This window comes from Hoplias malabaricus, chromosome X2 (assembly GCF_029633855.1).
Source record: "Hoplias malabaricus isolate fHopMal1 chromosome X2, fHopMal1.hap1, whole genome shotgun sequence".
NCBI lineage: Eukaryota > Metazoa > Chordata > Actinopteri > Characiformes > Erythrinidae > Hoplias > Hoplias malabaricus.
The window spans coordinates 14,479,117-14,506,609 of NC_089819.1; the positions used below are offsets into that span (position 1 = coordinate 14,479,117).

At 42.6% G+C, this 27,493-nt stretch overlaps 2 protein-coding genes across 4 annotated transcripts in view; one reads left to right on the forward strand and one right to left on the reverse strand.

Annotated features, from left to right (window-relative positions):
- The first annotated feature begins 699 nt into the window (after nucleotides 1–699).
- On the forward strand, nucleotides 700–9,863 carry LOC136676818 (serine protease inhibitor A3M-like). 3 transcript variants are annotated; one of them, XM_066654059.1, is made up of 5 exons: nucleotides 700–906; nucleotides 4,134–4,741; nucleotides 4,827–5,094; nucleotides 8,731–8,878; nucleotides 9,361–9,863. In XM_066654059.1, exons 1-5 carry the CDS (start codon nucleotides 896–898, stop codon nucleotides 9,559–9,561), a joined length of 1,236 nt encoding a protein of 411 aa, XP_066510156.1. In that variant the 5' UTR covers nucleotides 700–895; the 3' UTR covers nucleotides 9,562–9,863. The 3 variants fall into 3 exon arrangements, with proteins under 3 accessions (XP_066510156.1, XP_066510155.1, XP_066510157.1); XM_066654058.1 differs by having other exon boundaries at nucleotides 702–906; nucleotides 8,728–8,878; nucleotides 9,361–9,862; XM_066654060.1 differs by lacking the exon at nucleotides 700–906 and adding an exon at nucleotides 1,478–1,596 and having other exon boundaries at nucleotides 8,728–8,878; nucleotides 9,361–9,862.
- Nucleotides 9,864–11,817: 1,954 nt separating this feature from the next.
- The window catches only part of LOC136676839 (neural proliferation differentiation and control protein 1-like), a 40,514-nt gene continuing 24,838 nt past the window's right edge, over nucleotides 11,818–27,493 (reverse strand). The window contains exons 3-9 of the mRNA XM_066654093.1: nucleotides 20,129–20,218; nucleotides 19,380–19,622; nucleotides 18,132–18,198; nucleotides 16,677–16,761; nucleotides 16,509–16,585; nucleotides 15,740–15,839; nucleotides 11,818–15,274 (exon numbers count right to left, since the gene is read on the reverse strand). Coding sequence (XP_066510190.1) covers nucleotides 15,185–15,274; nucleotides 15,740–15,839; nucleotides 16,509–16,585; nucleotides 16,677–16,761; nucleotides 18,132–18,198; nucleotides 19,380–19,622; nucleotides 20,129–20,218 — 752 coding nt within the window. The 3' untranslated portion in view covers nucleotides 11,818–15,184. The remainder of the gene's footprint in view (nucleotides 15,275–15,739; nucleotides 15,840–16,508; nucleotides 16,586–16,676; nucleotides 16,762–18,131; nucleotides 18,199–19,379; nucleotides 19,623–20,128; nucleotides 20,219–27,493) is intronic.

Sequence of the window (27,493 nt, forward strand, 5' to 3'; positions counted from 1 at the left end):
TTCTCCAGTGTGTAGGAGGCAGTTAATGATTAGAATGGATTTTGACCAAAGATTCAGAAAATAAACAGGGTAAAGGTTGATGTTTGTGCAAATTTACCAAATCCTATCACTCCACCCTTCATCAAACTGGTACAAGTGTTCAGAGGAGTTGGTTGCTGCCGTCTGACGGGTGAGTCTTTTGAAGCTATACACTATTTAAGAACTGATAAATGGTCTTTAAAATGGTTTACTAAAGATTGTTCATAAAAAAACATGTGCAGGTTTATCACTAACCATGTCTGTGAGGATTCTGTCACTCAGTACAGCAAAAATGTTATGTTTTCAGTTTCACGAATTAGCAAATTTTGGCATTCCTCTCTATGAGCGAAACCTATGATCCATGTATAAAGACACAGCTAACAAATGCAGCCAACCCAACCAAAACCGCATGAACCAAGCAAGGTGATGGATCTGATGGCAGGTTTATAGCTTTGTGTACTTGCTCTTACTGGTCCAACGTGAATCATAAAGACTGCCTCCTTCTATACGGCCTGTCAAAATGGCTGACTTGTTATTGGTCCTTTAGCGTGTCAGTGAAATTTCTTTTACTGCAGCAGTAGGCGGTTCTTGACCACGTTAAGTGGAGAAAGACACCAGACTCTTCTTAGAGCAGCGTTTCTCAAAGGGTGGGGCGCAAGGAATCTGAATAAATGAGCATTTCTTTACCAACGAGCCCGTCTATGCCTTTCTGTGCAGTAAATTTTGAAAATGCGTCACCGACATTATCCCGTTTTGGCAGCGAATGGGTCTTCTTTCAGCCTTCATTAAGGCGCCTGTTCAAATATAAAGCTGCTCCAATCATCGGCCCCTGATTCATCTCGACAGAGTCTGGTTGCTAAAGGTAGTTTTACCAGCTATGGGCTTCAGGTCAGTAACGAAAGCACAACACATTACGATGGGTAATTACAATTATGAAAGCGGCTTGTATATAACTGTTAGGGTAAAAGAGCAGCGTTAGTTACCGTTAATATTAGCTGTGTTCAGGTTGTGAGAAAGCACTCTATAAATGCTAATGCTAATGCAGTGTAGTGTGGTATGGAAAGTTCCATAGTTCAATGTTTGGGTCTCATTCTCTAACGTTAATGCTAATCAAATGCTGCTCCACATCATTATAAATTCTGAATTTTACTGCTTTATCTACAGAAATCAGCTTATAGCTAGCTAATATTACTCAGCAAATATGTCCCCCGCTAATATGAAACACACATCTACACCCTTGCACCTGCCACAGATTGAAAAGTGAGAAACTGAAGCACAGTTTAATTAATAGACCAACTTTCTGTTTTTTTTTTTTTTTAACATCGATGTTAATATTGTATCTGGTGTTAAGCCATTCTGGTGTTAAGCCATTTATATTGACATTATTACCATGTTTGGGGGTGATAAGGTACAGGTGGGGCATGGAAATTCCCCTTCGTCTGAGGTGAGGAATGATAGAAAAAGTTTGAGAAACACTGCCTTAGAACCTGGCGATGCGAGACTATATGAGCATATGCGCTGTAATAGACTGGTGTCCTGTCGACAGTGGGTCATTGACCTGCACTTCATGAACTGACGGTGAGGAAGCAGTTACTAAATGAATGAATGATTAAATGGTTTATCAAGCTGTCTTATTTTACTGTCGGTATTCTATTCTCAGTCAGATACAATCATAGATTTTTAATATGCATTTTTATATTTATAATTTTGCAGATGTTTATTATAGTACGTTAATTGTAGTATCATACAAACATAATTAAAGGGGACATATTAAAAAGAAACAAAAAAAATCACCTTTTCAATGGTTGTTAGTTTGGTGTAGTGGAAATAATTATACCCCAGCTCACGGTGGCATAAATACTACATAGCGGAGTCAATGGTAATTAATTATTAGTTCATTAATAATTAATTATTTAATTAATTTTGTTAACCTCCATGTTTGGGAGCCATTTAATAATATGTAGTGTACAATTTTATGTAATTTATAAGTAACCTGTCCAATTTTAGCTTGGACAAGCAGGTCATCAAGTTGGATGACTTTACATATTATACAGCAGAATTAACTAGAATTAATTATTATTAATAAATTATGCTCATTGACCCGTTGTAGGTTCTTGGCTTCGAAATTGAATCTGAACTAAAAGTAATAATTCTGTACAAGAAAAGTGCACACACAAACAAATAACCAAGGATTGGTTGTATCACTCAACTGGTGTATTAATTGTAATATCAAATAATGAATATTGATTATCCATCCATCCATTATCTGTAACCGCTTATCCAATTTAGGGTCGCGGGGGGTCCAGAGCCTACCTGGAATCATCGGGCGCAATATTGATTATACATTCATATATTGAAATGGATTACAGCGATACATGAGGGAACAGGGAGATTAATATATGAGGGAATTTCTCTATGATAATTACCCTAAATTCTAGAAAGGCTTTTGTTTATCCCTGCAAAGCATTCAGCACCAACCTCCTGAGCTATGAAGAAATAAAACCATGTGACTTTACGTATCCCTGGAACTGGACTGAGAGCCTGTCGCTGACGCGCGGTACTTTCTGGTGCGGCTTCCTGGAGAACTGCAGCCACGGACCTAGTAGCACTGCAGCCACTGGGTTCCACTTTGTCCCTCTGGGCCAGAGACACGACGACCCCTCCATTTGAGTTCTGAAGGTCTCTGTGGGAATTCTCCGTCATCGCTGATCTGCCTCCTGGTGAGAGACACGCCCATGCAGGTCTCTCCTGGGACTTTGCCCAGAAGGTTATTCTGAGGGGGCATGTGGCCTTCTACGTCGCTGATCCTGAAGCTTTTGTCATCACTTTGAGAGTCAGAGGTCTTCTTCAATTCTCTGGGTGTGGCATTGAATTTTTGCTGGAATAAACTATACTCCTTTTAACTATAGTTTTCTACTAGAGATAAAATTAAAATAGAACTTCTGTACTATCTGAACCATGCTTGAGGGGCCCAAGACTGTTTAAAAGAGCCATAAGAGAGTCTGATGCCTGCAGAGAGCTCTAGTGAGAGAGCCAGAGCTCTCACTTAACTGACTACTCTATCTGAGAAGCATCGTCTGCAGGAAGCAAGAGTGAGATGTTCTTCAGAAAAAACTTTTTCCTCTCCAAAAATTCTGAAAAGGAGTGTGTAAAAAGAGTCTGAAGTGAGCATGATTTCGCGCCACTGGGTTTTTAACTAGAGTTTAGAAAACCCACCTTGAATACCTGATTGGTCCTCAGGGGTTTAGGATTAGAGCATCTCTTGCCCCTGATTGGCTGTTTCCTGTACCTTGGTAGTGACATCACATAAAATTTATGACACTTGACAAGACAAAGACTTAAAGACGATCCCTGTTGAATCCCAGAATTCTGAATCATACTTTAGCAATATAAGAGATTATATTTTACCACAAAGTAACATTATTCAGACAAACCATATTTTACATAATTCTTAACAAAATAGTATGTGAGTTACCTTGGTTCTACATGAGTTCATATAAAAAGGTGATTTTAAAAAATATGTAAATTAATTCCACCCATTTTGGTTTGTCTAAAGGGGATTCATTTCACACAGTGGTAGACATATGTAACTTCAAACTGTTTTAAACCAATGGGAATTAGGGTTTAATTTTATAGTTTGAGAAGTTCTTAATTAAGCAGTTTTACACAGAGAATAAACTGATTGACTCTGTGTGGCCTTGGGTCATAAAAAAAGATCCCTGGAGAGTGGTTTACGACCCTGCTCTGGATGTTTATCTCACATCCCCGTCTGGGTTTGTATGGCTGAGAAGAGAGACTGAGATTGGAGAAAGGTCTTTCTCAACTTCTGTATACGTCCCCAAAAAGTATAATATCTTGTATTAACAATGAATAATCTGTTCATCTCCACTACATTGGGGATCTGTTGTTTCTACCAAGCCACAAACTGTGAATAAATACCTCCCAGTCAGTTTTTTGTCATCTGCCTATGTTTAGAGTGCCCATTGTCTGCTCGTCTGTTTTTAGTCAAGTGCAGTATCCTTTTCCTCAAACTGCTGTGAAAAATCACCCGTGTTTTTTCTGAAGTGAAAAGTTGGTTGTGTTAAATGTTGGTTGTGTTTTTTTTGTCTCCACAGAAGAATGGCGAGGAGCACACTCTGCTTGTGGAGTTGTCTTTTTTGGGCGTTACTTTACACTGGCGTACATGGAGATCTGAAACAGGAGACTGACGACAAAATGCAGCTGTTTGTGATGAACAACAATTTTGCTGTACGTCTGTACAAAAGCATTAAAGCTCAGTCAAATTCTCAATCCAAGAATGTGTTTTTCTCTCCTCTGAGTGTGTCCGTGGCACTATCCGCACTTTCCTTGGGAGCAAGGGGCAAAACATACGAGCAGGTCTTCAGTGGTCTCGGATTCAACAGCTCTGTCCACAGCAGTGAGGAGGTGCATCAAGCCGTCCTCAGTCTTCTCCAAACTCTCAATCAGAGGACAGGTGTGGATCTGGAGGTTGGCACTGCTCTCTATATTCAGGACACTTTCAAGCCTCGTCCTGAATTCCTGCAGGAGATGAAGCGTTTCTACCTTTCAGATGGCTTCTCTGTTGACTTCACCAAGTGCACAGAGACCACTGAGCAGATAAACAAGTACGTCAGTGAAAAGACACGGGGCAAAATAAGCAAGTTTACTGAAGATCTGGATCCCTGTACAATCATGTACCTGCTCAGCTATATATATTTCAAAGGTGGGTTCGCTAGATATGATCATTTCAGAGGTGTGATACATGGCCAATTCACCTAACCCTAATAAATGTCTGCTTTCTTCTAAAGGGAAATGGATCATCCCATTCCACCCCAAGCTCACCCGTGAGAGGGACTTCCACGTGGACAATGAGAAGACTGTTCCAGTTCAAATGATGTATAGGAAAGACTACTACGAAGTCTTCCATGATCAAGAACTCTCCACAGATGTCCTTTATCTGCACTACAATGATTCTTTCTCCATGATGTTGGCTCTCCCAGAAAAAGATCTGGCTGCTCTGGAGGAAACTTTATCTTCACAACACATAGCAAAGTGGCTCCGACAGGTGGTGAAAAGGTAATTTGCCTTTTGAGAGATATTCAGATATAGCCTGATTTAAAGGATGTTTAGTGAAAAAAATAAAAAATAAACTCCAACCTCTGTCATAACTTCACTGATCACTTAGAAAGAATGGTCCTTAAGTAAAGAAAATGGTTCAGTGTAGTTAGGATTAAGCTTGTCACAATAGAGAAACCATTTTTGGTGACATAAGGTTTGAGCCACATTTGCTCTGCTCTTTCCACCTAGTGCTCAGAAAGGAACACACCCCACCTCTCACAAGGAAAGCTAAATCTGTGGATGATCTCAGGGAGGTGGCTGCCCCTTGGAAGCTTAATTACACATGGTTTACAGTGCAGCTAACACGGTATTCTTTTCGTTCAAAAGCAAAGTTTCTCCGGCCACAGCACTTGACTTGTGCTCATGTGACAAAGACAAGGCTTAATGTAGTAAAACAAACACAAAAAGCATTGAAAAATGTGTATTTTAATATAGTATTAAAACTGGAGAAGAAAGAGAACTAAGTGAAAATGGCTAAAATCCAGAGCTTCTGCTCCTCGCTCCTCACTCCCAGGCTCTTGTGCTGAACAGTGGCCCATTCACGTTTAAAGAAACAAGCTTTGAAACGTATCATTCTGAACATGGCTGTTAAACATGGGAAGAATGATACTGTCCTGTTTGTTCCTTGTGATATTTTGACCAAAGACCTTTCATTACTGTGAACTGTGTTCATTTTTGGAGAAGGGAAGGGAAGCAGTCGGAGCAAAGAAGCCCAGAACTCCCTCTCCCCAGCCACCGCCTCCAGCTCCTCTGGGGGTATATCCCAGGCCATTCGAGACATGTAGTCTCTCCAGTGTTTTCTTGGTCTGCCCTAGGGCCTCCTCACCATTGGACATGCCCGGAACACCTCACTAGGAAGGCGTCCAGGAGGCATACGTACCAGATGCCCGAAACACCACAACTGGCTCCTCTCGACGTGGAGGAGCAGCGGATCCACTTCAAGTCTCTCCCGGATGTCCGAGCTCCTAACCCTGTCTCTAAGGGAGAGTCCAGGCACCCTGCGGAGAAAACTCATTTCAGCCGCTTGTACCCGCGATCTCGTTCTTTCTGTCACTGCCCAAAGCTTGTGACCATAATTGAGGGTTGGGACGTAGATCGAACTGTAAATTGAGAGCTTTGCTTTTCTGCTCAGCTCTCTCTTCACCACAACGGACCGGTCCAGAGCCTGCATTACTACTGACACTGCACCGATCCGCCTGTCAATCTCCCGCTCCATCTTTCCCCCACTCGTGAACAAGACCCGAGGTATTTAAACTCTTCCACTTGAGGCAGGATCTCACTTCCAAACTGGAGAGAGCACTCCACCCTTTTCCGACTGAGTGCCATGGACTCTGACTTGGAGGTGCTGATCCTCATCCCTACCGCTTTCTCGAATGCTTTCTCCAGATCCACAAAGCACATGCAGACTGGTTGAGCAAACTCCCACGCACCCTCCAGGATCCTAGCAAGGGTAAAGAGCTGGTCCTGTGTTCCATAACCGGGGCGGGATCTCCTGGATCTGAGGTTCAACTATCAGTCGGACTCTCTTCTCTAGTACCCCTGCATAGACTTTACCAGGGAGGCTGAGGAGTGTGAGCCTCTATAGTTGGAACACACCCTCCGATCCCCCTTTTTAAAACGGGGAACCACCACCCCTGTCTGCCAGTCCAGAGTCACTGCCCCCGATGTCCATGCAATGTTGCAAAGATGGGTCAGCCAGGACAGCCCCACAACATCCAGAGCATCCAGAGCCTCCTACCACCTTGGCCACCTCAGCCCCAGTGATAGACGAGCCCCCCCCCAGGGTTCCCAAACTCTACTTCCTCTGCAGAAGATGTGCTGGTGGGATTGAGAAGATTCTCGAAGTATTCCTTCCACTGCCTAATTACTATAAAGTTGATCGAAATGTGGCCTAGGGTATCCTGATGCCAGGTGTACTTGTGGACACCCTTATGCTCGAACATAGTGTTCGTAATGGACAAATTGTGATGGGCACAGAAATCCAATAACTGAACACCACTCGGGTTCAGATCAGCGGGGTCATTCCTCCCTATCACGCCCCTCCAGGTCTAACTGTCATTACCCAAAAAAAACATACAGTATATATATGACCCCAGTCACGTACACCATCATGCGTTATTACATCAACCCAAACATTCGCTTATTGGTGGATCCTAGTTTATTACTGTCAGAAAGAAAAAAAAGCTGCAGGTGAGGGGTGTCTTTCAGTTTGTTGACTCCCTACTTCCACTCTATTCAGTCTCCCCTACTCCCTCAGAATTGCTCTTTCAGCACTTTCCCACAGTCTCTGCTATCTCCTGCAGCACAGTAGCACAACACAATGTTCCTTTAGGTCACACAAGCTCACTAAGGCCTACATAATGCAATGAGAACAACGAGAGTCAAGATGAATTGATCATTAATATAAATCATTAGTTATTATTAACCATTATTTATTAGTGTTAATCTGCATTTTTCCATTACCCCTCTCAACCTCGCACACCAGCTCAGGCTCTTTTCCCACTAGAGAGATTACGTTCCATGTTCCAAAAGCCACTTTCAGTAACCAAGGATCAGAACGTCAGGGCCCCTAACCCCGGCTGCCACCCGATCCACAATGCACCAGACCCAGATTACTACCTCCCCGACAGGTGGTGGGCCCATGGGAGAGTGGACTCATGTGACTCCTTCGGGCTGAGCCCAGCCAGACCCCATGAGTGAAAGTCCTGCCACCAGGCGCTCACCAAGTAGCCCCTCCCCCCCACCTGGCTCCAGGGTGAGGCCTGTGATGGAATTTGTTCATTGAAATGATTCATAATCAATAGAGATATTTTTAATCAGCCATGACCATGCATGCTTATGTAACTGAAATTGTTTTATTCCTAATTCTCTGTGTGAAACAGCAGACTTGTGTGTGTGTGTGTGTGTGTGTGTGTTTCAAATAACAGCATATCGACATCTTCCGTTCAATCAACTCCTTTTGTCTCCAGACCACAGAGGGGAGATAACTGAGACCAAATGGGTAGAGGGGGATGCACAGAGCACGTCTGGAAAGGTGTTAGAAATACAAAAGAGTAAAAAACAAATGATAAAAGACTTGGAGTCATACTGGGAGCAGGATACATTAAAAGGTGATTGAAATGTAAAAGAGCAAACAGATGGTAACTTCAAAAGGAGTTCCAGGTATAAGAGACGCTGGTTGAGAAATGGTCAGACAGAGAGGTAACAGTGTTGTGCGCAGCACCCTCTCTCCGTTAATAAATTGTTCTTTTACTTGAAGCCGACTCAGAGACTCAGCTTTCTTATTTCTGTCATAATTTTCCACCACAGGCCCCGGTAACCCTACTCCGGGCAAGGGAAGCTGTGTCCATGTTCTTAGTCTCTTCATCCTTGTCTTTATGGATCACTCTTTGTCTGGCCCATCACCTAGGACCAATTTGCCTTGGGAGACTCTACCAGGGGCTACTGCCCCAGAGAACATAGCTCCTAGGCTCACGCAGGCAAGCAAACCCCTCCACCACGTTAAGGTGGTGATCCGGGGAGGGGATCCACTCTAGAACACATAAGGTATTAAATATGAAGTGTATAAATGGTATTTTGCATATGTTTCAGCAGAAAATATGAGATCTACATCCCTAAGCTGTCCCTAAAAACATCATATTCCCTGAAAGACATTCTGAAAGGAATGGGAATGACGGATATGTTTACAAACAAAGCTAACTTCACTGGGATTTCTTCTAAAGTGGATGCTTATGTTTCTGAGGTAAGAGAGTCAAGTGCATAGCTAGTAATGCATAATCTACACTGTATAGACAAAATTATTGGGACCTAATAATTGCATACAGGGGCTTCATTCAGTCCTATTGCCACATGGGTATAAAGTATTCCCCCTATTCGTGCAGTCTGATTTTACAAATATGTATGAAAGAATAAAATGATCAAATGACCTCACTGAATTTGAGCATGGGTCTGCAACTGTATGCTAGCATTAAAAGTCAGTTAATGAAATATCTTCCATTCTAGATATTCCATGATGGTAGAATTTAGGGACCGCGTAAAGTTAGAGAGGGCCGTTGAGTGCATCAAAGTCAACAAGAAGCTCCATATTAATTCTTATGGGACATCATAAAAGCTCCTGTAGGTGCCAAAAAACAGAAATGTAAATAAGGCACTGTGCTATTTGGTCAACCAGCAGAATGTTTCTGTAACTGTTCAAAGGGATCTCCCATTTTTTTTCTTCCTCAGGCTGTGCATAAGGCCACTCTGGATGTGGATGAAACTGGAGCTACTGCAACTGCTGTGACTGGACTGGGTTTGGTGTACACCTCACGGACTTTTACTCCAATTCTCGACTTTAATCATCCATTTATGATGTTTGTGGTTGACCGGAAATCAAAGAATGTTCTTTTTATGGGGAAAGTGACTAATCCAGCAGCATCGATGTGACCTGAGGAAGCTGAGCGAGTTCATTCTGTGTTTTCTGATTAAGTCTGCATTAAACTGAACAGGTTACACAGCTGTTCTCTTCTCTCTGAATCTGACTTACTGCACTGGAATCCTCCTGTGATCTTGCTACTTTGAGCGTGGTCAGTTTTCAAAATATTAATAAATATTAACTACACTAAAGGTGGTGGTGAATCCAGATCCCATCCTGAACTAATTCAGGTGTACACACTAGGCAAGGTGCAAGTCCAGCCCATGGCACCACAAACCCAGGGGTGAGCGTCACTTTATATTCCCCAGTAAGTTTGAACTCATATTATGCACATTATAAATAACAAAACATCCAGTGGATTTTACAGATAATTACCGTATTTATACAAATAATAAAGAAGCAAGACTTTTATACCTGCACTTACTCTTTAAAAAAAAAGCTTTATATAACAACCTCCTGTGTGCAATTTTGCACTTCAAACTCATGGAAACACACTGATATCTATTTTAATGTTTTTTTTAATTATTATTTTCCTTCTGTGAAAAGGCATGGTGGAGCTGCAGGTCGTGTTGCTGCCACACAGTTGCAGGGTCCTGGTGTTCTGGGTTCGAATCCTTGAGACTTGTGTGTTCTCCCAGTCCAAAAAACACATGCAGGTAGATGGATTGGCCGGTTCTCCACAGGTGTGAGTGTGTAAAGACCGGTGATGGAGTGGTGCTATGACCAGGGTGTGCCTCATCTGTTCAAGTGATTCTAGGTAGACTCTGGACCCACCATGACCCTGAACAGGATGGAGCTGTTACAGAAACTGCGTGAATTACTGAAATCAGTGTTGTATAAACACATTAGTTTACCTTTTACATTCATGGCACTGAAATGATGGGAGAATAGCTTTTCACTGACTGTTAAATAAAGACAGAGCTCTACATTACATTGTAATTACATTACATCCCCTTCGTTTTAATTTTTAAGGTGGTTTCAGTGAAAGAGAAGCTCCAAAACTGTTTACGATCGCCGTTTGCTCCCGGACTTCACTTAAACACAATAAAATTATTTATCTTTTATTTCTTTTGACTTGTGGCCTGTAGATGGCAGTGATGTACCACATTCGTACATTTTTGTACATCATTTTGTAATTTAAAGGGGACAGATTCTACACCTACTGCACAAGTGAACACACACCTCCAGGAAAACAAATTTACAATAGAGGTACATCATTGGTATCAGTAAATATACAAGCTGTGTAAACGTACCTTTTTAAAGGTACAGCAGTGGTGTTAAAGTCCAGTTGTGTTCCCTAAAGATCCATTACATATTCTTCTCCAGAGGAAGAGGTGAATGAATATTTGTAATCTGGAGATTAAATGGGAAGTATGATCTCTTTCATTCATTGTCTGTAACCGCTTATACAGTTCAGGGTCACAGTGGGTCCAGAGCCTACACGGAATCACTGGGCACAAGGCAGGAACACACATCGGAGGGGGCGCCAGTGTTTCACAAGGTGACACACGCTCACATACTTTTGAGAAGACAGTCCTACCAGTGTATTTTTGGACCGTGGGAGAAAACTGGAGCACCCAGAGGAAACCCATGTAGACTAGGGGAGAACACACCAGGTGAAGGTCCAGCACTGTGATTGGAGAGACTCGGATGAGGAGGCGGTACAGTTTTAAGGTCTCTGCATTCTACATAAATGCAGCATACGTTCAGAACACAGTACTGCTTACATTGTTCACCTCTGTTTACCCAACATTCATTGGTCTGGACCCCTGTAGGAACATTACAGAGCAGACTGATATGGGTGTGTTGTTTTGGTACATGTGGATCAGACACAGCAGTGCTGCTGGAGTTTTTAACACTGTCTACTCGTCGTCCACTCTGTTAGACACACCTTTCCTAACTGGGTAAATAAACTTTGGAGCAGCTGCACATGAGCTCCAACTCACCAGGGTGAATATTATGTTTAATAAAGCCTCCTGATATTCAGCTGTTAAACAGTGTTCTCTGGAGCATCTTTCAGTGTCTCTGGGATGATGTGGTAATTGTGATGCAGAACTAATCAACATCAGTACTACGACCTCACTCGTTCATACGAGGCAGAATGCAAATCTAATCCAACCCAGCAATGTTAGGTACGACTCCTCTGAGGAGCAGAAGCTGAACAGAAAAGAGAAACTTTTGATGAACATCCCTCATTTCAGGGAACAGTCGGGAGGTTTCTTGTTGGAGTAGGTTAAAAACACAACTCAAACAGAGGGCATGCTGTAAGTATAAGTTTATTTAAGCAATTTGCAAAAGACCATAAATGCATACGGACCTCCTTGACCATTCCACAGCTTCAGATCATGCATAGTAGGACCATACGGGACTATACAAAGGCTACATCATTATAATTCAGGGTTATTCATATGTGCATTATGAAAATATTAAAATCACAACTGGTGTTTTTTAAAAAATACCATCACTGACTCTACTTTGGTAGAAAGAAACATGACATATGTAAATTACATATATTTAGTGTGGCGTCTTCATTAAGAGAACCACGCTTACCGCACGTGGACGTCCTGGTGCATGTTTTTTTTCTTTTTTTTTTCTTAAACATTCTCTCTAGAATTTCAGATCTCTTAAAACCCGTAACCCCTCTACCCTAGGTCTAATATCAGTTGGTTTGATATGTTTAAAGCATCAAGTCATTTCTATGCATGAGTTCAGTTTCCATAGCACAGTATTCACAATATTGTACAGGTAAAAGGCAGAGAGGATGGCTGAGTAGTGACCTGATACTGAACCTGAGCCCTGGGAGCACAAGCATCAGACTCATCACGCTGCTGATCAGGGATCAGTGCTGCTGTTGATATTCTCTTCAGTCCAAATCCATTTAAAGAACTGCATCTGGTCTAGGACCAGCCCTCAATACTAACGCATGGCCCCAAAGGTGGTGCCAATTGAACCAACATGCAGTGCTGAGCAAAAACCCAGAGGGATACTGACTTAAAACTTTAATCTGGGCACTGTGCAGGGTTTATTCTGTACAACAGCGTAATAATCATTATTTATTATAATTTCATTTGTATGTCATTAATTTAATAAATAGAATTATTAGTTCCAAAGGTAGTAAGTTTGGTTTGTTTGCTGTTGTTAATGGACACAGCGATATGGGAATTAAAGTTTGATTCTAGATTGCCCCCAGTGTGTGTGAAGAATCGCTCACTGCTCTGCATTTGGGTGTTCACTTCCACAGATGGTCTACGTGAAGAAAAGCAAGTCCCCTAAAGATATTAATGGAAGTGATTTTTCGTCGTCTTCTTTACCTCGAGCAGTCCAACTTTATTTGCAGAGTCAGAATGAAGGCCAGTGGTCCCAAACAACATTGCTCTTCCAGAGTAAATATATATTCTGAAAATGCCAAAACACAGCATCCCTCAGTCACTGCTACGCTGTGGGATGTTCAGCACAGGCCGGGAATGACGCCTGGAGAAACTGGTCTGTAAATGGTTAAACTAATGCATAGCCTCTTTACATCATGTTTACTCCAATGTTAGTATTCTTTTAAATAAATATTTCCTTCCAGATAAACAGCTTTAAACCTGCTCCTCTCTGACTCCCGACTGCACTGCGGGGCTCGTCTTTGGAGCTGTGTGGGGACGAGCGAAGCTGTGACGGTGCAAAATTTAGTGAAGGGTCCTGGAGAGAGTGGGAACAGACGAAGGTGTCCATGTTGAATGGCCATGGTACACTGACTTTTAAAGACTGGACTCTTTCCTGCACAGTAGTGGGTGAAATCAGTGATCAAAAAAATAACAGCCAAAAACTAATAACCAGATCTGTCAGAGAAAACGGACTAAAAAGACGGGCAAAACGTCATTGTAAGGCGCACACCTGAGGAACTGATTGAAGTCATGTCCTTTGCTCAGTCAGGAGTGAATTAGTGACCCTACAAACAGCGCCATCTGTCCTAACAATGCTCAACAAACAATTCACTATGGAGTAATCATCACCTACATTCACATCTTCATATATAATTAACACTACAGTCCTATACAGCTCTCTCACCGTGTGAGGCCTGGAGGTTGCTGCATTAGAGTTAATAAGAGTTTAAGACGTGTCTAATAAGTGTTCATTAAGTCTAATTCTTCAAGATGTGTTCCTTTATTCTAATCAGACGCTGAAAAAGTGCTAACCGCATTTACATCGAGTCAATCTGCATCTCGCATTCTAACGTAACATCGCTTCATTCAAACAAATTGTGTTTTCAATATTTGCTGCTGTGAGGAACCGAATGCAAATGAACTCACTGTAAACCTGTGTCGCTCTTTAAAAGCTTTGTATTACTGATGACTAAAAGTGTAAAACTCATTACGGAACACATCTTAAAGTATTAGTGACTAATCAAACTCTCATTAAACTCATATTAGCGCTAATACACAGTCATTACACCGACAAGTCATTCAGTGTTTTTCAAGGACCTACACAGGGATGAAACGCTGTCAGTTATGCGCTAATCAGATGCAAATTAAGGTCTTTAATTCAAGCACGGTTATTTGCATAACATGCTTTTAAAATACAATCGTTAGTGATGTTCACATTACAGACCTTCAGTAAAGTTTTAATAAAGTTTCATCCTAAGGGTCTAGTTTTGTTGATTAGTGTCCTGTAAAATCAAGAGTTTGCTTCAAAATGCGGGCAGTGTATCATGGCCTCAGTCAGTGAGTGACGGGGTTGGGCAGTACCCTGCTTTATCACATGGTAATATCTGCAAGAGGTGTGTGGGGTATTGGGGGATTGTGGAAATCATGAGAGAACGGGTTCCTGAACTGACCCTATCAGTGTATCTTCGCCTCCGTTGGGCACATTAAGTAATGATTTGTATGAGGTGTCGACATTCTATAGGGGTTTTACAGTATGGACGCAGTTGTGGGAAAGCTGTGTGGACTTATTTAGAGGAAGAGCCCATGGTTTATGTGCAGATGGAGGAAGAGTGTGGTTTAATCATCTCATGAAGCAGGTACAGTGAGGTTTATCCAGTTCATTCGGCTCTTTCCACCGTTCCCATCAGCGGAACATTAATGCGCTGTGTTCCTCTCTTACTGTAAGCCAAAGAAATAAGAGAGTGGGGTTAAGTTCTCTTGGGTTCTTTGTGTCTTACAGGAACGCCCCCTCACTCTTCTCACCAGTGACTATTTCCAGTACCACAGTATACCTTATTACTGTCACAGCGCCCAACCCTACTGTGTGTGAGTGTGTGTCTGGAGGTACCTGTGGAGGCAGGTCAAGTTGATTACCCATTTCATTGTGTCTTAAGTCCACTTTCTAAAGACACCATGTAACAGTCTGTAAATAAATAAATAAATAAATAAACAAACAAACACTGGATGGAGGTGGAGGTGGAGGTTGGAGAGGAGAAACAGCAGGACGAGAAAAGCCAACTCTACAAACACTGACCCAGGCTGCCTTTAATCCACCTCAGTCCGTACTGTCCATGCAGTCCACTGTTTCCTCTTTTAATTGACCTCCATTTTGTGAAGGGTGTCCGAGTGGTAACTGGAGGAGAAAACCAATGCCAGGCTGAGAGAGAGTGATCCGATCTCAGTGGTGCCGACGTATCCTCAGTGGGATCGTGCAAGAATGTCAAGGTTAGTTGTAATTCCTCTGAAGATCGAGATGAAGATGAAGATTAAGGGTGGAGTCATCGAAAAGAGGGTTCTTTACCTCCATCTCACCGGTCTGGAGGGAGGGAGGAAGAAAGAGAGAGAGAAATAGAGAAAAAGGAGAGAGGGAGAGAGCAAAAGACAGAGAAGAAATGTGAGAGAATGAAATGATGGATGGAAAGAGAGAAAAAGAAGAAAGAGTGAGATACAGTGAGATAAAAAGAAAGAACAACAGAAAGAAAGTGAGGTAGAAAAACAGAGACACAGAGAAAGATACATATCATGATGACTGAACATTTTCTTATATATATACACACACACACACACATATACACAAAGACACACATTGGCATCGAATCTAGGCCAGAAATCTTAGTGGGACCTAGTTTCCAAATGGGGCAGGCAAGTCCCCTGCCCCCCATAGCTATGCTCAGGATTATACACTGTACAGCACTGTAGGGGGCAAAGATTAGTCCTGATTAAAGCTTTAGAGAAGGGCCACACCGTAGACTACTTTTACACAGAGCTATTCCCTACTTACTGGAGCGAGTCCAGGACATTCATACACAGTGAAGTCTCCATCTTCATTCTCCTCGTCGGAAGTGGCTCCTGACTCCAGGATCTTGGGCTCATCTCTTTGTCTGAACACAGAGGAACAATTTGCAGAAGAAATGATTAGAAACAATAAAACCTTACGAGGACTAGAGGAGGACAAACACACACTGTGCAGCAACAGATCAGTTACTGTAGCTAAGGTAGCTGTGTCTATGAAGAGGCCAGAGAGTGGGTAGTGTGTTTAAAAACTCTAGCATCACTGCTGTGTCTGATCCACTCATCCCAGCGCAACACACTGTAACACACCACAACCACGTCAGTGTCACTGCAGCGCTGAGAATGATCCAACCAAGTAGTGCCTGCTCTGTGGTGGTCCTGTGGATGTTGTGACCAGTGAAGGACAGGGTGAAAGCGTGCTAACAAAGTATGCAGAGTAACAGGACTACAGTGTGTAATTGTAGAATTAAGAATCATAACTATATGGTCAGTGGAGCTGATAAAGTTGACAGTGAATGTAACCAAGAAAACAAGGAGTTGATAACGTTATGGCTGATCGGTGAACAGTTCTGGAAGAAACAATAATAAGTTCCTTTAAAGGAATACTACGTAATATTTTTAGTTAAAAATGACAGTTTAAGAATCACTGTGATGCTCCACTGATCTTTAATACAGAGAATAGAGCCTCTGAGCTCCGCAATGCAGAAACTGCTCTATGTAACTGTTGGAGAAGAGTAGGACAATCTACGTTTACTCACTTGAGTGACAACATCTGCTGCTTCTGATGCTGATAGTGGTACATCTGAGCACTCTGGGCCAGCTTTTTATCTCCAGACTGAAAATGACACGAGTGAGAGAGTGAGCACATGGTTCCATTTCATTCGCAGGTGTGTTCATCTCTGTCTGTGTTGTTGTTTGTCACTCACCGTGGTGCTGTCGTAAGAGTGAGGGCTCATCACCCCGAAGGCTGGATAGTCCACTTTCTGAGCCAGACGACTTCCTCTCTGCATCCTGTCCCAGAAAATCCAGTGTGACCAGGTGTCATTACAGGCTTTTGATCACATTTTGTTCTATTACTTTCTGCTGCTCAAATTAGTCGTGCTCATACCCCGTTCCCATTAAACCCTTTGATGTTGTTTTTTAGAGGATTTATCTAAAGCACAGTGCAGTAGTAGTCAGAGTCCACCCTTTCATTTATTTCATTTATAGTCAAAGCAGCCGAGTACAAGTTTTCATTTCTCAGAAGCTATTTCTGAGGAGATTAAATTTTGAAATAATCTGCTTGCGTAAGCTGCAGGAAGGTTAAAGGGGAATATTTGAAGACAGGAGTTTGTAAAACTAGAGCAGAAAAAAAATATATTCAATGATACGGAGAAAATGGGACAAAAAAAAAGAAGCAAAAACGTGCAAAACCTGCTCAACCACTAAATACTGCGTCTCAGCAAAGACAGGCGTAAATCAAGCTCTAGTCTGGGGATTAAATATTAAAAAGCCACAGGTGTTTTTGTTTTTGTGATGTTCACGATTGTAATCAAAAAACACTTTTAATAAAATTCAGAAAATACATTTGCTAGCTCCAGTCTGTATTTTACAAAGCCCCCAAACTTTGAGAGGCATGAACCAAGATGAGGATAATGTTCATAGATGGCTAATAATGGCTTGCTTTTGCTGTTTCAGATCACTTAAGTTGGAAATGTACCTAATTCGGGAGACCACTAACTGCATTACCGAAAGTGCTAAAAAAAAGTTTCGGTGGTAATTTAAACAGTGAATAAAAACTTACAGACAAGTCAAACTTCAGCTGCATACAAACAACTGTCATTTTTTTCCTCAAACCTGCCATTCCACCTTAAAAGACGCTGAGCTTCTGTACGTTAACAAAGCAGAGAGAACTACATTTCCCCACAATCATAGATGTTTCCCTTAAATGAGAAGAACACTCTTAACAGACGTAAAGCAAAACAAACACAAATGCTGCTGGTGAACAATGGAATGGGGAGCCCTGACCTCAGCGTCTCCAAATGGATTTGGAATTATTCCAATTATTATATGGGGAAATGCAACCATTTGCAAATAATTAGTTTAATGCATGTTTAATGCAAATTACTTTGGGGTGGAGGAGATACCACCAACCCACAAACTGTTAATAACACTACCCACCACCTTGTCTGAATATCTCCAATCACAATGTTGTATTTACGTCTGATGGCAGAGGCATGAAAAAAGCCCAGCAAAAATGAGAGCCAAGAAATAAGAGAAGTGAGGTACAGCATTGAAAATTTCGATCTAATGGGCTTTTGACAGGATGAAAAAAATTAAGGGTGGTCTCTAGTTTCTGATCACAGTGCTGCATTATAGCTCCACATCAGTCAAAGACTTACCTGACCCAACACACTCCAGCCAGGACCAAGGCCACTGAACCCACCATCAGGCACACTCCTGTCATAACTACAGAGGGAACACACACAGGGAGAAACACAGGGAGAAACAGAGTAGAGTATCAAATGACGGCAGAACGACTGGAACTTACACATTTATATTAATAATAATGAAGAATTAGTGACATAATGTTAACAAAATGTCAACCCCATGACCTCATTTTTTTATTGAGGAACCTTCAGAATCAGCGGGTGTTTCACCACAACACAACACAATGTGTTAAATCATTAAGAACTGAGCAATCTCGGTACATCAGTCTCCTAACTCCACAAACTCCAGGTTATTTTCATAGTTGAGGGGTGAAGAAATACAATGAATCCTCAGTGGTTTAACTGCCTCAAAATAACAATCAAAAATCACAATTATCAACTCAAGGGAGGAATAAATACAGTCAACTTGGAAAAAATAAATAAAAATAAATAATACATTGATGTTATTGGTGTTTTTTTAGCCAATGTTTCATCACTGTGTTAATAGCTCTTTTGTTGACTTTGGATTTTCTGAATTGTATCAAAACAAATCATTTTTTTGGGGATTTCCAGCTGTGAAACACATCCCAGTTTGTGTTTTTAGGGAATCCATATCAAAGTTCATTGATCTTGAGGGCTCTACAATATAAAACAATGCATTTGTAGTTCTCAGTGAACACTTCAGATCAATACATCAGCTGAATGTAAACCAAGGTGCACTGCAACAAGAGAAAAAAACATCAGCTGACGTATCACTGAAAATCAACCCCTAATCCCTCTGTTCTCTGATGAAAAACAGCTGCTCTGTGCAGTTAAAAACAAAGACCTTCATGTCTCGGCTGCCTGCTGCTCATCAAAAAGCCAAAATGGTGATTGATAACAGGAGGTCACTGTAGATAACAGACCAAGACTTATTCATTTCTATGTTTATTTATCACTCTGCACATCTCACATGGGGTGGTTTGCTAAGGTGAATGGTGAGTGCTAACACAGGCAGAAGGTCATGGTAATTGGTTTAATAACGGTACTGGGTAGTGGGTACACCACAGTGCTCTATGAATCCTTGGGCCAGACTCCTAAGACTGCAATAACCCTGCAATCATCATTAGTGATAGTCAGCACTACAAATGATTGTCATTATGCTTGTGAACACTTGTGGTGATTATGACTGAAAACGGAAGAATAAAGCAGTAGGTTAAGAGGTTAAAGAGTGAGGCGTACTGATGAAGGAGTGTTCCTCAGAGGGGTAGGGGATGATGATGGGGGCGCTCTGCACTGCTGAGGCGAAGGGGCTGCCAGTGCTGGAGGAGCTTGAGGAGCTGGGGCTGGTCGTTGGGGAGGATGTGGTCAGTGCGTTGGTTACAGGACGTTCTGTCGGGACAGAGCTAGGAGAGGGAGCTGGTCTGTGGTGGATTCTCAGCCGCTGGGAGACCTCCTTCACTTTAGGAGCGATCTCAGAAGGTGCTGGAAACAATAAATAAATAAATAAATAAATAAATAAAATGCTTTTAATGACAAATGGACTTATGAGTGGTACTGAAATTTAACCATTTAAATAAGAGAGCTTTAGGTTTTACAACAGAATTCCCACAGTGGAAGGTAAGATAAGGTAATAAGTGAGATACATGATGCATGTCACTTGTAATGTTTCCTCTGTAAAGGTGACTTGTCACTTTATTTTGTTATGTTCAGTAAGAAGTTGCTGAATTACAGTGCAGATTTTGGAAGCAACCCCTGTATCAGAACATAGGCGTGGTGTTCAAATACATTCTCATCTACAGGCGATAGGCACTGCAGAAAAAGTTCTGGAAACACTTTTTTTTTTTTTTTTTACAGAATAGAGTCCTCCAATAAGAACTAGTCGTAATTAGTTTGGGCTCATAGGTTCAGACAGACCTGTGTGTGTGTGTGTGTGTGTAAGAGAGAGAGAGTCTACTCCTATTTATAGTATAATAATGAGTGTGTCCTACCTGTGTGTTTCATCTCAGACTCTCTGTGTTTGGTGATGATGGAGGAGAGAAAGTCAATCTCTTCATCTAGTTCAGGGAGCTCATCCCCTTCTGCAGAAGAAAGAGAGAGAGAGAGAGAGAGAGAGAGAGAAAGAGAAAGGGAGAGAGAGAGAGAGAGGGAGAGAGAGCGAGAGAGAGGGAGAGAGAGAGAGGGAGAGAGAGAGAGCGAGAGAGAGAGAGAAAGAGAAAGGGAGAGAGAGAGAGAGAGGGAGAGAGAGAGAGCGAGAGAGAGAGAGAAAGAGAAAGGGAGAGAGAGAGAGGGAGAGAGAGAGAGGGAGAGGAGAGAGAGAGAGAGAGAGAGAGAGAGGGAGAGGAGAGAGAGAGAGAGAGGGAGAGAGAGGGAGAGAGAGAGAGGGAGGGAGAGAGTAAGAGAGAGAGAGACAGAGAGAGTAAGAGAGAGAGAGAGAGCGAGAGAGAGAGAGAAAGAGAAAGGGAGAGAGAGAGAGAGAGGGAGAGAGAGAGAGGGAGAGAGAGAGAGGGAGAGGAGAGAGAGAGAGAGAGGGAGAGAGAGGGAGAGAGAGAGGGAGGGAGAGAGTAAGAGAGAGAGAGACAGAGAGAGACATTATTTTGTATTAACTGACTGTATAACTCAGAAGAAAGAGAAAGAGTTTAGGTGGAAAATATAAGCTGTACTTTACTGATTTGTCAAACTGGGTACTGGATGATAATTACATATATCTTAAATACATTAATAACATCACTACTTATTATATTACGATTACTGATATTTAACATGTTTGTTGTTGTTTCTGAACAAATATATTCAAGTTGGCCAAAGAAAGAGCTTTTTAAATGTAATCTCCTAGACTTTTACACATACTGTACATAAAGAAAGAAACTGAAGCTGTATTTTTTGTCCTGTGCATGCTGTGCTTGAGCAGTGAAATCACAGAAACACTCCAGCTGCTTTTGATTTAAAGCCCAACTGTAAAAGTGCTGCTCAGAGGATTTACGACCTATTTCAGCACCGCGGACAGCTCCAGAAGCTGTATTCCGCCTCATCTCAGGAGAAGAGCCCTTGCGTAATACAGACAAAATGAAACAGTCTATTTCATTCATATACCGGGGCATAAAATGCAAATATTAAACTTAACTGCTTTAACTTAAGCCTGCTCTACAAAAAGCAAAATCAAAACAGCTCAGGGCCGCAGGAGTGAACCAGCACTGTGTGAAATCTAACTGAAAAACAATGAGCAAAACCACTTCAGTGAAGGGTCACGGGCCTCATCACACCGATCATATTCATACGTTTGTGACGTCATGAGCGGGATAATACATAATGCATAATACATGCGCAGTCAAAGTGGTTACATAAGGCATCATTTTCTAAAATGGACTAAATGGGGCGATTTACAGATCCTGAAATAAGGGAAGCGTTCTCCTCTGGGCATGCATGAGTCATGCTAATATTAGATGTACTTTGCAAGTATGAAGCGCTCACACACGTTTTTTGCTCTTGCAAGTGTTATTCTAAACGCTGTTTGACTAAGGAAACCTCTGAAAGCAAAAAGCAGCCTGTGGCCAATGTCTTCCAGATAAAAGCCTCTGTGTTAACGTTTGTGTATATACAGAACAGGACTAATCACAGAGTACTGCTGTGATTAGCATGATTACATTTTTTAGAAGATAAAAAAAAATTACATTGGGTCTGTCTTACGATGACTGTGATTATTTTTTCAGTCGACATCCCTAATATATGTTATTCATTCATTCATTATCTGAAAGCGCTTATCCAGTTCAGGGTCACGGTGGGTCCAGAGCCTACCCTGAATCACTGGGCGCAAGGCTGGAACACACTCTGGAGGGCAACACACAGGGGACACACACACAACCATTCGCTCACACCTATGGACACTTTTGAGCCACCAGTCCACCTACCAACACGCTTTTGGACTGTGGGATGAAACTGGAGCACCAGGAGGATACCCACGCAGACACAGGGAGAACACACCAACTCCTCACAGACAATCACCCGGAGCGGGAATCGAACCCACAACCTCCAGGTCCCTGGAGCTGTGTGGCTGCGACACTACCTGCTGCACCACCGGGCTGCCCGTGTTGAGCATGTTCTACCACCCAAATCATACCTACCCTGTGGTGGTCCTCCAACCATTGAGGAACAGGAACAGGGTGATATAAATTATACCTCATTCCAAACCTACGTGGACACGGGGAGAACACATTAAACTCCACCGTGCCGCCCCTAATATATATGTTATCTTTAGATGTTTTTGTAACATTATTTATTTTATACAAAATCAAAATCACAAGTTATTGTGGTTTACAAAATAACTATTTTCCATTTATCAATGTTGGAAATTGTTATATGTAGACAGACACACAGACACACACACACACATACGTCAAGTTTCCCTTGTTGTCTGTGAAGTGCTCCTTTAGCACATGGCACTGTTTTGTTTTGTTCTTGTCTCTACCTGTACCTCCATTGTGATCCTGCTCTCTCTTTATGTTCCCTAGGTGTTTTTGGCTGTGCTCCTGTGTGTATACAGCCTCTTGGTTTCAGTAGTGGGCTCTGTAGTGACAGGTCTATTTTTCTGAGAACACCAGCAGCTTCTCTGTTTCAGTGGCGATCGTTCTTCTTGTCTACAGCCTTTGCGTATAATGGCTTGAGCATTTGTCTCACAGGGAAAGATGGGCAGAATTCCATATATATGGATGTTTTTGGAGTGTAGCTTGCTGGTCTACAGACTTAAAGACATTCCACATGCCTTTTTTTCTAATGAAGTGTTTCAGAGTCTGTAAACAGCCTGTTATTGTGCAGTTCATTCTAATTCCACTCAGATTTACATTAGAATCAAAGACGGCGAGTCACTAAACATGCGCCTGCATTACGGGTGTTTATGTTTAAAACGTCGTGACGTAATGTAGGCATTTGTGTGTGTCTGTATGCTGCAGTGTGTGTGTATGGTTGTGGATGTGGATGCTGCAGTGTGGACGTGTGTGGGAGCTGATGTGTGTGCCACGCTGGCACGCTGCAGTGCGCGTGTGTGTGGGTGGATAGGTCAGCGTGGTTGTCCTGCGGTGCTGCTGCTCTAGAGACTGGGACACACAAGCAGGCGGGAGGGGGTGGGCGGGCCCTCATCAGATTCATGAATGAAACGTCTCAGCATGGAAACTAATGGGAAAAGGAGGTGGGAGGGACAAAACTCCCTGAGGACAAAAAGTGGATGGAAATTTCCATAAGGGTGCAGTGAGTTGCACTAAATAAGAGATAGCCATCTGTTTCTTGTCTCACGTCGGAATGATCCAGAGTGTGGTGGAACGTTCTGAAATGTTCTTGCTGGAAAGTTCCGTTTCTAATCAGTGGTGAGTTTATCTGACTTGTTTTTTTCCTCCTAGGCCTCCTTCTGGACACGTTATCAGTGGTACTTATGGTAAGTGACCAATGCATCTTATAATACAATTTACACTGTACACCATTCAACCAATGGACTACCTGTTTCCTCACTTGTTGTGCAATCTACCCCCTTTCAGCCAATTCTTCCATGATCAGTACCCCTACATATGTGGCTGGTGGTCTTTGAGAGGGACCAACGGGGTACATGTTTCAATGTGGACTGTGAGGGGACAGTGTTTAAAACTTCAGTTGCACTGCTGTGTCTGATCCACTCATACCAGTGCAACACACACTAACACACCACCACCACGTCACTGTCACTGCAGCTCTGAGAATGATCTACTGCCCAAATACTGAGCTACAGATGAGCATCAAGACAAAGTTTGACCATGTTTCCTTACTTCCAACTGCAGACAATGATCGATCAGTGTGAAATGGACCACTATCTTTAACACAGCTCCCTGAGTGATACCCATTACGAGTATCACTGTTTAAAATCTTTCATCCAATATTGCAAACCGCAGAGATATAAATGACATGCATAAGGTTGAGATAAGACAATCAACAGGTCTGAGATCAGTCATTCAGGAGAGTGGCTGCCAAACATCCAATCAGATAAAGCTATGAACTCAGGCCCTCCATGACAGTGAGCTTTGTTTCATTGTCACTTAGCCACACTGCATATTTAACTCAATAAACGGAAAGAACATTTCAATGATCACGACTGTCCGTTAAACCGAACATATGGGCCACTAGCACATTTCTCCTTTCTGAATTACAATGGCTGCTGCCAGTGCGTTTTCATCATTCAACTCAGTGCTAGCACAAGCATAAACTCTGACTTGCAAATCATTAAAAAGCAGGTTGCTTAACATCTTTCACACAAAAACAATGAACGCTGAATATTTTCACTGCGGAAATCTGACAGGGAGGATGGTGCCGAAACAGTCGGAGGACGTGTGTGAGGACTGTGAGATTAATCAGAGCGCAGTGGAGCAGAAAAAGTGATAAAAGTGTTCCTGCAGTGGAATGTTGGAGAGAAGAAGATAAGGGAAGAGGGGAGTGCTGAATGTGTACTGCTGCTGGGTTTATTACCTCTGTCGGCTGATTTGTATTGATTAGGTGTCAAAAATCCCTGGCAGTGCCCTTCCCAGGCTCTGCACTTCACATATTACACCGTAGTTCAGAAGAGCACTTTTTTTCCCAGGAACTTGGTATGTGTAGTTCACTCAAAGCAAAATAAAGGGCTGGGTTTCAATGTGCTACCTTTGTTGATGTAGGGGTGGGTGGGGTAGGGTTGACTCATGAGTGAATCGAGTGCACTACCTGGAATCATTGGGCGCAAGGCAGGAATACACCCTGGAGGGGGCGCCAGTCCTTCACAAGGCAACACAGACACATTGACACCTACGGATACTTTTGAGTCGCCAACTCACCTGCAACGTGTGTTTTTGGAAACCGGAGCACCCGGAGAAAACCCACGCGGACAACACACCAACTCCTCACAGACAGTCACCCGGAGCGGGAATCGAACCCACAACCTCCAGGTCCCTGGAGCTGTGTGACTGTGACACTACCTGCTGCACCACCGTGCCGCCCCAAATTCAACTCAATGATTCAAAATATTGCTTACAAGCATAGGCTGCACATGCACTGACCTCGTGTGCACAGCCGCTGGGAAACTTGCCTTAAACACTGGATTATACTTCAGAATGCGTGTTTATCACTGGACATAGCAGTAGGCCATGCACAAACACATCAAAAGCCTTAATAAGAAACTGAAAAAATTGCACAAAATGAATTGTGGATGTGGGGGTTGGGGGAGGAGTTGGACGACGTTGTCAAGGCAGTGGGAAACCCGGAATGAGATATAATTTATATTCCCCTTTTCCTGTTCTTCAATGGTTGGAGGACCACCACAGGATAGGTATGATTTGGGTGGTAGAACATGCTCAACACGGGCAGCCCGGTAGCGCAGCAGGTAGTGTCACAGTCACACAGCTCCAGGGGAGGTTGTGGGTTTGATTCCCACTCCAGGTGACTGTCTGTGAGGAGTTGGTGTGTTCTCCCTGTGTCTGCGTGGGTTTCCTCCCACAGTCCAAAAACACACGTTGGTAGGTGGATTGGCGACTCAAAAGTTGTTCGTAGGTGTGAATGTGTATTTGTGTGTCTGTGTTGCCCTGTGAAGGACTGGCGCCCCCTCCAGGGTGTATTCCTGCCTTGCGCCCAATGATTCCTGGTAGGCTCTGGACCCACCACGACCCTGAACTGGATAAGCGGTTACAGATAATGAATGAATGTACATGCTCAACACTGCAGTGACACTGATGTTGTGGTGTGTTATTGTGTGTTGTGCTGGTACGAGTGGATCAGACACAGCAGTACTGCTTGAGTTTTAGAACTCCCCGATGTTAATAATGGACTAAGAATAGTCCAACAACCAAAAATATCCAGCCAACAGCATCATGTGGGTGACATCCTGTGTCCACTGAAAAAGACCAACACAAACCACACAGCGGCAGATGAGCTACTGTCTCTGACTTTTCATCTACAATGTGGACCAGTGAGGTAGGTGTGTAACAGAGTGGACACAGCATTTAAAAATGTCAGAAGCATTATGTTGTATGTTCTTACTATAAAGATGTACTGTAAACAAAGTGGCTGTATATATTTTATTCAATAGGTGGAAACAGGCTTCCACATATTATCACCTAGCATCAAATACTAGTCTGTGACGGCAAAGGGGAGAATCTGGCATCATTCAGGTCGTTTCAAAAGGAGACAAGCTGTCCAAACATGAGCTGAGCACTGCATAATAAGAGATAGAGCTGGGGTTAAAAGCACTGTATGTGGAGAGCAGGCAGTTTGTATGGAGTCGTGATTTCCCTCCGAGGATCACTCCTCATCCCCAGCCACTGCAGCACACAGAGAGCAAAGCTGCATCTTATTTACTCTCTCTTTCTCTCTCTCTCTCTCTCTCTACTGTGTGGATAAGAGGTGGAGAGGATGAGAGGGCAGAACAAGGAAAAAGAGTCAAAGAATGAAGGAGAGAGAGGAAGATGAAAAAAGGAAATGATAAAGAAGGACAGACAGAATGTCTGGAGGGGATGGAGAACATTGTTATCGTTAAAACCTGTTTTTATTTTTGGTTTTATACCATTTGGAAGCAAGAGCTGCTCTGTATTCTTTGTGAATACTGCATAACTACTGGGTGTGTATACATTTTAAAAAGCACATCCTTCAGGCTGGGACGGCAAGGTGGGTTCGAGAGTGAGGAGACTGGTGTGTTCTCTCTGGGTCTGTGTGGGTTTCTTTCCGCAGTCCAAAAAAACACATGCTGGTATTTTAGCAGTGCTACACTGTCCATAGGCGTGAGTGTGTGCTGCACTGTGATGGACTGACGGCCAGTCCAGGGTGTGTCCCTGCCTTAATCTCACCCAGTGTGTTACAGAAGTTACAGAAGATGAATGAATGAATCTTTCAAGCTACACCCTAAATGACTGACATGGTACATTTTAACAGATCTAAAATCACTGAACCCTGGTAATAATTGTATTGCCATATCTCCGTGTGTAAAATTATTTTTTTTTACAGTTTTTTTTTATTTTACATATTTTTTATATTATATATTTGTTTATTTATTCCTCCTCCCAACAGCTAATGTATTAGAAGGCACTAGACTCTGTTATGTGAATACAGGGTCATATCTTCAGTGGGTTTCAGAAATGTGGAGAGTGAATTACAGAGTCTAGAACCATCATCCCTAATCATCTCCCCGCTGACTCAAATGTTCGTCATTCTGCTCTCTCCAAAGTCCCCATTATGTGGCTAAATTGCTCTAATAGGACTGTGTATATTGGGGACCAAGTCACGCCAAGGGAAGCAGAAATGAAATTGCTGTTAGCGAGGCAATTCTCCCTGGCTCAGGATAAAGGCGTCCAGTTTCCATTACGGCGAGATGTCGAACT

Coding starts and splice junctions, on each gene's coding strand:
- LOC136676818 (XM_066654058.1), top strand. Junction 5,095..8,727: donor CTCCGACAGGTGGTGAAAAG/GTAATTTGCCTT, acceptor CATATGTTTCAG/CAGAAAATATGAGATCTACA. Junction 8,879..9,360: donor TGGATGCTTATGTTTCTGAG/GTAAGAGAGTCA, acceptor TTTCTTCCTCAG/GCTGTGCATAAGGCCACTCT.